General features: G+C 35.2%; 1 protein-coding gene across 1 annotated transcript; it reads right to left on the bottom strand.

Moving 5' to 3' along the window:
• Nucleotides 1–3,384: 3,384 nt before the first annotated feature.
• Nucleotides 3,385–8,931, bottom strand: LOC311085692 (uncharacterized protein). Its single transcript, XM_084118277.1, has 4 exons — nucleotides 7,501–8,931; nucleotides 6,543–6,827; nucleotides 5,451–5,570; nucleotides 3,385–5,264 (listed from the first exon to the last, which is right to left on the bottom strand). The coding sequence occupies exons 1-4, from the start codon at nucleotides 7,622–7,624 to the stop codon at nucleotides 5,257–5,259; spliced, it is 537 nt and encodes a 178-aa protein (XP_083974403.1). The 5' UTR covers nucleotides 7,625–8,931; the 3' UTR covers nucleotides 3,385–5,256.
• Between the last annotated feature and the right edge of the window lie 657 nt (nucleotides 8,932–9,588).

The following is a 9,588-nucleotide window of genomic DNA, read 5'->3' as shown; positions in this document are numbered from 1 at the left end:
GTTATGGAGAGTTGGCCATTTTATGCATCACTCTTTATGTACCATCAGAAACCAGACTAAACATCTCAACATCAATCAACTCTGTCAGAGGTTAGGTACATCAATGCATTCCAGGCAGAGATGCATTATTTAGGAAAATCTTTTCTTTTTTTAAATAGCTAATAATACTTTAAAATATTTTACTTTGTTGAGCATAGTATGATATTTATGATGTATTGAGAACCATATATTCTCATGTGGTCACTAGGTGGCAAAGCTAAATCTGTCCTTTAAGCCCAAATGATACAGTAGGTGTCTGCTTTGCACATAAATATTTGTGTGAGAGAGAGAGAGAGAGAGAGACGGAGAGAGAGAGAGAGAGAGAGAGAGAGAGAGAGAGAGAGAGAGAGAGAGAGAGAGAGAGAGAGAGAGAGAGAGAGAGAGAGAGAGAGAGAGAGAGAGAGAGAGAGAGAGAGAGAGAGAGAGAGAGAGAGAACGCTGAGAGCAGGTGGATCAAGGTAACTCAAGGTTTCTCTTTACTGGACCCTGGGACAAACACGACCAAAGACTGGTTAGGATAGGTCAATGTTGTTCAGAAGTCGACAGAGAGAGATGTGAGATGAAGGTTAACATTGTAACGAACGACCAAATCAGACACAATTATTTGGTATATGTACCATAAAAATCTTCAAACTTCACTCTGGGATCCGTGGTCCCATCCCCCCAAACAGGGCAAGACGGTCCTAGTTGTCATGGCCACGATCAGATAAGGTTTTATGGGTGTTAAAAGAATGTGACCACATGCTCGAGAGAGAGATGATGGGAAGACAGAAATAATCTTTAAAACAGACTTTTCTGCATTAATCATAGACGAACTGATCTATAAATGAACATGCATCCCAGAAACTTTGTGAATGATTTACTGTCTTGTGTTGTGTCTTTTAATACTATTATCTGTTGATACTGTTTTCTCCACTGTAAATTTACATTACCCTTATTTCAGATGTCATCCAGTAGCAAATAAACACGGTTCATAAACCACCAAAAATTTTCAGACAGCACATTTGTCATTGTGTGTGTGGAAATGATCTGAAGTGTTTATCTAATAGGACATGTTGTGTTTAAATCCATATGGTTACATAATTGGCAGCAGCTGCAAAACACTTCCATTCTTACTCTACACATTTTATAGGTATTAACAACATGTGGACTACAGCGCCCTCTCCTGACACAATCACAACAGGACACACTGCTGTCCTTATTTATTTTCCTTTAGTTTACATCATCAACAGACCAGAGAAGTGGAATTTAATCACATTTACAGTGTGACAAAAGCGGTGAATGGTGTATTGAGTCTTACTGTGACAGTAATTGATGTGAATATCATGGACTGATGGACACTCATAATATGCAATCTCTACCACAAGTGAGGACAAACTGTTTTCTTTCACCAACTCATGAACCATTTTATTTTCATTACATCCACATTGAGTTATTTTATCTTCAGGGTGAGATGGTTGTCATTGAGCACTCAACTATTATATATCTGCATTTCTTTTTTAATATACAAAAGATAAACAACAAGCAGACAACAATGTATTCAAGTATAAAAGATAGTCTATACAAAAATGTCAACAACAGTGAATGGCTTACAAAATTGAACACTTTATCTATTGAATTACTTCTCAGAGAAAATAATGACTTAAAATACAGAGTTAATGCTTAAAGTTAAATGACTGAAACAAACTCGGCAGCTTTGATCTTGAGAGACAAAAAATTAATGAACATACTGCCATCTGTCTCCACATCCCAATGAGTGAATGTATGCTTCAAGTAAGCTTAATGTTTGGTGTTATATTATATATAAATAATCTTATTTTTACAAAAACAAAAAAGGGGGATCACTCTGCAAATTCCAGTCGTTTGTTCATGTCTCAATTTGGGAACTGAAAAACAGGGAGCTGACTAAAACTGTGTGAGATCCACTAACACAAGACTCTAGACATCAGTAAATAATCAACTGAAAATAATGAATCAATAATAAACAATCATCAATTAACACTTAAACCTAAGTTTGAAATATAGATTAGAGTAAGATAAAATTATAACAGTGTTTAGAGGAAATAGATAACTTAAAGTGAAACTTAAAGTGAAAACAGAAATGTGCTGTATATTAACAGCTGTTCTGTAAAATATACAGCCTACAGTACAATTCTGTAAGAAATTTGCTGTAAATTTACAGTAAAGGGTTACAGTGGACCAAGCAGGTAGCAGACAGTCTCAAAGAGACATGGTTTGACAAACCGCTATTATGCTAGAATCTGCACACATAAGCTACATCTCCAAGATGTCTATTAAAGGGTACCACATTCCAACTACTGCGTGCAAACATCTGATATCTTTCAAAAAACAGAAGATCTAAATCTGCAACATGACTGCATACATTAGTATCTAGCCACTTTTCTGCATCTGTATACTTTACACATAACACAAACCTACAAATCCACTTAGAAAAATTCATTTATCTAATATTTAGATTATTAATATAATCATGCATGTTTAATGCATAGAAGCTAAACTAATTTATTTTACGTCATTTTGTAACCTACGTCTGTTCTCTGATAGCGGACTCTTTGCAAAGTTTGCATAACCATGATTGTTTCAAGTTGTCAACAGTGTCAACAGTGTGGGAGTGTTGACACAAGGGTATAGGCTACTCCTCCGGCTGTCACACTTCCTTTCCAGTATGGCATTTTTGTCATCGCAATGCTAGGTCACGTGGGTGTTGTTTACTCTGCCCAACAGAATGAAAAAAGAAGCTGCTGTGTTTTATTTATTTATTTATTTATTTTTACATGTTCTTAGTAACCTAGTGCCATTTAAAAAAAAAAGTTTAATGTGTTTTGTCTCAGGTTGTCATGTTTGTTGGGGGTACTTTGTTATAAATATATATATATAATATAATTATTTTTAATAATTGTTTTTATTTGTTTGCCAAAATCTGTCTTTCTCTGTTTAAAATTCACTTTAGAAAGGATATAAATCAAAACAAAGTTTTATTTAAACGGCAGTCAACATTCAACAAGGTTTCTAAACCAAAAATAGATGACCCAGGTAAAAAAAAAAAAAAAAAAAAAAAAAAAATATATATATATATATATATATATATATATATATATATATATATTTTTTTTTTTATCTGGGTCTTAAACATGGGTCTTAAAGGAACATTCCCCCAGACCATTACAGATGTAGAGTTCACTGCACATCTAAAATGGTGCCCCCGACTGTCCAAAATATGTGAAACTATGTGGATTTTTTAAATTTTATTTAAATAACGTACAGTAAATCTTTCATGTGTTTTAGGGGTATCATAATAACATAATGAGTACAAAAAGAATGTTTCAGAATAAGAATTTATTTCCCGTCAAATAAACAAAACCCCTGAATATGACCAAAAAAATAAAAAAATAAAGTACAAAAGAACACAGAGCTCTATTTTTTTCAGAGTACATTATATATATCATAGTACTGAAAGCCTTCCTTCAAGAGATTCAGATTCAGCAAAAACTTTATTGTAACTCAATTTCAAAAACAGACATTTTTCCAGTTTCCTTAGGTTATATTTATCCACTGCACTAGTAGTAGTTTACAGTAGTTTGCATACATCATAACGTCCTTCTTCTGAAAAATAATAACATGATATAAATAAATGTGTCACATTAAAGGGGTCATATAATGCCATTTTTGTACAAGCTAATATGTTTCTTTAGGGTCTAAATTAAAAGCGCATTAAAGCAATTGTAACAAGTTGCTTGCAGGGTCCTCTTCACACACACATTTGATTTGGCAAAGGTTTTATGCCAGATGCCCTTACTAACACAAGCCAGCATTGAGAGTGCTGGGACACATTCACACAACAAATTTGGCATATCCAATCTACCTAACCTGCATGTCTTTGGACTGTGGTGGAAACCCACGCTGAGAACATGCAAACTCCACACAGAAAGAACACCTGGCTCAGCCGGGGCTCAAACCGGGGAACTTCTTGCTGTGAGGTGACAGTGCTACCCATTGAGCATAGCTTTAACCAAAATGTGTTAGCCACAAAGTTAATATATCTACAACAGAATCCAGTCATATGGTTGAAACAATGTGCATTGAGCATTCCATGAATCAGCTTATGCATTTAATTGAAGATGACACTGTGTTCACCTGGTCAACCCCTCTATGGTTTACTTTGGCATAAACAGACAAACATAATCAGTGCTGAGAGACTGTGTAATAATGTTTGTTCAGTAAATGCACAAGCCACATTTGCAGCAAACAATATCAAGTAAATAAAAGGACAAATCTGCTAACTACACTCAAACAATCGGAATAAAGCTTAAACTCAAATCATCAGTCACATTAATTCACCTGAACTGGGTTTATTAGACTGGTTAGACTGACTCCACATTCAGCAATAAATTATCACATTTTGGCTGTAGTACCTGACTGAAGAGTTCACTACTTACTGAACGCACGTAGTAGAAACTTCTCTATCTTGAACTGATATTTAACATTTACTGGTATGGCAGCAATAGCTAAATTAAAAACTAGTTGTTTTAATGATCTTGTCTTAGGTACAGAGCAGAAGATTTGAAATTATACAGTCAAAGGTTGTCTTTTAAAACTTTTGAAAGATGCCTTTTATCCCAATGACTGTCTACCAGCAGAGGCTAACTGAACAACGCTAACCAGCCAAACCCATAACAATATTGATTCCTGTAATTCCTGTAACAGTCTGCAGAGGGTATCGGCCATTAACAAACATTCACTCCTTACAATACTTTTTTCCGTGACGTGAAATAACCCATACTGGGTTAAATGCAGAGGACATTTTCTGAGAATTGGTTATGAGTATGTCACTCAAAACATGCTTTAGTAGGGGCAACAATTGTACCTACTGAACACATTGCATATGTGTGCACATTGCAAATCCCTGAATAAAATGGCATATCCTTTTATCGGTTGTGTAATCTACAGACATGTGGTCTGTCGTAATAAAATCGAATTCTTTTAGAAATTGCTTAAAATGAAATGCTGAAATTCAGTCATCTGTAGCAAACAGCAACAATCAGTGCATTTGTACTTTAACTTTGAGGTTTTGAGCTTTGCTACATACTGACATAAACCCTCAACATGATATGCGCTGTAATACACTGATCTGTATGATACAGTCTGAATGATCATCTTCTTAAAGCAACTTCTGAATACACCGTCTGATGCCGTCCATCAGCCTCCTGTAATGAAATGCACTTTAATGATTTGATAACCAATTCACAAAACAAAACAAGCACGCACATTATGGACCATTAAATACAAATACATTAAAAACATTTATAGTGCTGAAATGGTGGTTACAGGATTTGTTGGCATATCTGAGAACTACATTTGCATAATTATTTTTTCTGTTGTACGTTACTTGCCGTCTTGTTTTGCTTGTGTGTATTTCCTGCGCCGACAGAAGAACAACACGACTAAAACTGTGACGACCAGCAGCAACAGCAGCAACAGCGATACAAGGAGAACTGGAGTTTGGTGAGATTCTACAATGATAAAACACACACAGTCATTAATCTACTGTAAGATCTGATGGGGAAAATATCTTAACATATCCAACAGTTATTTTGATAATCAATGAATCTGTACATTATTTCTATGATTAATAACTAGATAAAAATTTTCTGTATTTAAAAAAAACATTCCAAATCTTGTTCAGTGTTGTCCTCCAAATTGAAGATATATCCCAGCTAATAAATGCATGTTTAAAACATTGTGGAAACAGTGATTTATGTTTCTGAAATGTTTTTAAAACATGATTATGTGAAATAAAACATGAAAACAATGTTATTTAAAAGGTTATGTAATGTTAGTATAACATTCTCCTGCCTTATTTTTACTCACGAATATAACAATCTTTGAATGTTTATGTAATATTTCAAGAACATTAACATTTATCAAGTACAAAATGGGTGTTCTGAAAATGTTGTTCACTCAACATCATGAGAACACAACGGACATTAATAATGTTATGAGAATTTTCTAAAAAAGTTATTTAAAAAATGTTTTATCTTAACATTTGTAAAGCATTAGGAATGCTATACAGTATGTGCTTAAGAAATGTTTAAAGTTACTATTTAAAACAAAAGAGCAACTTTTCGTCTGTCTGATGCGCATATACACAAGCATCTGAATTTTAATAAAGACTCTCTTGCTATCAGTATGAGCCTTTGTACAAAATGAAAATGGTACTGAAATTAATTTCTATCATTTTTAGGTAAGATAGGTAAGGTAAGCCTTAAAATATTATGTGTTGGGAAACCCTCTCAAATGTGTGTGGGACAATGCAAGTTTAATTACTTCTATAAAACATTTTGGGGATAAACCAGCAGGACATTATTATAAGGATTAGTTATGGACCTCAAGGGAACTTTAACACTGGCAGTTTAGTTCAAAACAGCATGGAAAAAGTGCACTGCGATACCAAGCCTGCGTGAAACCCCCTAATACTGACGTACTTTCACATGTGACATGACAGAGTCGACTGATGTCCAGATGTGTGGTCTGGTTGCTGATGGGATTGTTGATCACACAGCTGTAAGTGTTGTTATCCTGATATTCCACCTCCAGAGGTAGAGAGAGACTGATGCTGAGATCAGACACACTGATGCTGGACAATACACTGATTCCTTTGTACCAGGAGAGAGTCACATCACTCACATTCAACACTGAACACACCAGTGAACAATTCTGACTTGATGATGGTGAAGAACAGTTGCTGATGGCAGGAAAAGGAAGACGATCTGGAAAGAAGTCAAGTTTATTTATTTGTCATACAAATGTCAAAGACAGTTTGTACATTGAAATGCATTTGGTTGTGGCTCAGGCATTCAACAGCAGTGCAATATTATAATTCAATACAATTTAGGGAGAGAGAAAAATTAGATATTTAGAGTAAAGTTTATAAATACCGGTATGCAAAGCAAACATATGTTTGTATGTTTGCTTTGTATATTAAATAATAAAATGTATAGTATGTGCAGTGTTTTAAGACACTGGTTATAGAGTGTATTATATTATTTACCTAGATTATAGCTTTAATATAATTAGCGTATTGTTTTTATGTACATTTTGTGTGAGAAGCATCAACTGTATCACTATTTACACTAAATTTAATCAAGGTGCTTATTGTTTCTATGTTTACAAAAAGTATCAAAAACAAAAAATATCTAAACAGCGTAAATAGCATCTAACTTCATATGCACTTGACGTGACTCCCATTCATGAAGTGAACAGTAATAAAGACAGGCAGGTAAAATTGGAAATGTACTTTCTTGCTATTGAATTATACAGTCAATAATTGAATTACAATGTCGATCAATAGAAAATAAAAGTCATTATGAATAATCAGGACAACGACAAGATGCTATATGACATGATAAGGGTGTGCATAATGTATTAAAATTGTCAACTCACCATAAATATAAATATTGAAATTCTTCATTTTTGACCCTGAGCTCCTGATGATCTCTTGTTTGTAAAGTCCAGCATGTGCCTTTGTGATGTTTCTGATGGTCAAAGATCCAGTTTCATTGTCCATCTGAAATCTGTCTCTGAACTTCTCATAAACATGAATCTTCTGTCTGTGGATTTCAGCTATTCGAGTGTTTTGAGGTCCAAACGTCCACAGTATCTGATCATCTTTCTGTACTTGAACATCAGAGTTTAGAGTGACAGAATCTCCCTCAGTCACTGACACTGACTGATCACCAAACACAACTGAAACACATTTAGAAAATATTTGTAAGTCTTATGTTTAGGAAAAATATATATATTTGCAAGATATTGAATATACATTTGCTTATCAATTATTGGCTGAAGTTGGTCATTTTATATGAATCAAGTTGATTTAATGTATGAAATAAACAGGACTAGTCAAGATGAAAAAATAAACTATGATTATGAATGAGAGAAAAGTTTTCCTTGACAACAACTCTTTCAAGAACAGCCTTTTGCATTAAAAATGTACACCCAATCTACTGTATATGACAATGTTAACTCTGACACAACATCACTTTCTTCAGTGCAGATTGTTCAGTTTATTCTGTGATGCATTTAGTAAAGCTCAATAATCACTCCATTAGGTCTCCATTATGGTAAAACAGAAACTATCTGCAAGGTATCTGATGTCTCGCAATGAAAAAAAAAAGGCTAACCAGTTAGATACAAACAACAAGTGACCTAATATGTCAAACGAACAAATTCCTTTGTCATTCTTTGATATGAGGGATCAACAGTGGATAAATATTAAATGATATATTAGGATTCAAATCATATTAACGTGGAGGGGAATTCAAACTAGACAAAGCTATATGTAGCCTATATCTCTCTCTTAAAGGAGAACTCGGCAACTCTAGGGAACTCTAGTCACTTCTTCGCTGATTTTCCCTTTTGTTGTCGCATGTTTTATCCACGAGCTCCCTCTACAGCTGTGGGGGGGCGTATATGTCACAACACGGTCGTAAAAAACTCACTTGCGGCGGCCTCCTCCCCCTCTCTACCGCTGCTCATGTGCGTTTGTTTTGATCGGAGCAAGCCAACTGAATCGTGTGGAGCTTTGTCTACCGAGGTGGGTAATCTGGTAATACATCATACATGCGTGTGTGTTTATGTTGAATTGCCGTAAAGCGATTCGTGTTTCGCGCTCGTTCTCGTTCTCGTTCCCGCTTCTCACGAGACTTCCAATTTCTATTTTGCCGGGACGGTAGTCCCCAAGTTGCAAGGTTGGTTTTCCGCCTGGGAACGCTGGGGGGAGCGGGGAAAGTCACCAGTATCACCAGAACAGGTTGTTTAACCATCCAAATGATTTCTAGACAGTTTTATTAAGTTAAAAAAGTTACCAAGTTCTCCTTTAATAGCAATGCCATTGCAACTACCCAGCGGACGGTCTATCACCCCCAGAATTTCAGAACTATGGATTAGTTTATTTGCACTAACAATCACAGGCTTTGCAAATAGGCTATGTCAAGCAAAGTAATGATAGGCAGCAGACAGTCTCAAAGAGAGAAGCAGAATGTGTCTAAAGACAAAATTCATATGTGGTAAAACTTCTTAGATTCCGTCGTGCCTGCACTTAGCACTGAACGCTTGTGATCTTATCAGAAACGCATCTTACCCGTGAAACACAGAGCAAAAAATTAAATGCAGTCCCAACACAAAACAATAAAACTTCAGTTTTACCAGTTTAATTGAATCACTGAGTTTTGAGAAGCAATGCTGCAAAAATATATTGTACCTTTTAGTTTTTATATACTCAAGCGATATTTAGACTATGTGTGTCATGGTTCACTGCTTGTTCTTAGTGTACCAGTTTCGCAAATCAAGAAAGCTTGTCCAAAAAGAATGATTCATTATTTAAGTAGAGTTTGATACGTGTGCGCTTTATTATTCAGGACATAGGCTACGCAAAATCCCTTTAAACTAGGAGGTCATACCGGTTCACGATGAATGCGTGACAGTTGGCACTTGGCAGCCCTGAACTAGGCTATAAAATATCGGTCGCAA

Source organism: Abramis brama (assembly GCF_963993115.1).
Source record: "Abramis brama genome assembly, chromosome: 6".
NCBI lineage: Eukaryota > Metazoa > Chordata > Actinopteri > Cypriniformes > Leuciscidae > Abramis > Abramis brama.
The sequence above is the reverse complement of the archived record's forward strand: the minus strand, read 5'-3'. Positions and strand labels throughout refer to the sequence as shown.

Bases quoted from the DNA above. Each gene is read 5' to 3' on its own strand.
- LOC311085692 (XM_084118277.1), bottom strand. From the start codon at position 7,624: ATGGACAATGAAACTGGATCTTTGACCATCAGAAACATCACAAAGGCA. The intron at 6,828-7,500 runs GTGAGTTGACAA...ACTTCTTTCCAG, and splicing joins TTTCAATATTTATATTTATG to ATCGTCTTCCTTTTCCTGCC. The intron at 5,571-6,542 runs GTACGTCAGTAT...TTATCATTGTAG, and splicing joins CTGTCATGTCACATGTGAAA to AATCTCACCAAACTCCAGTT.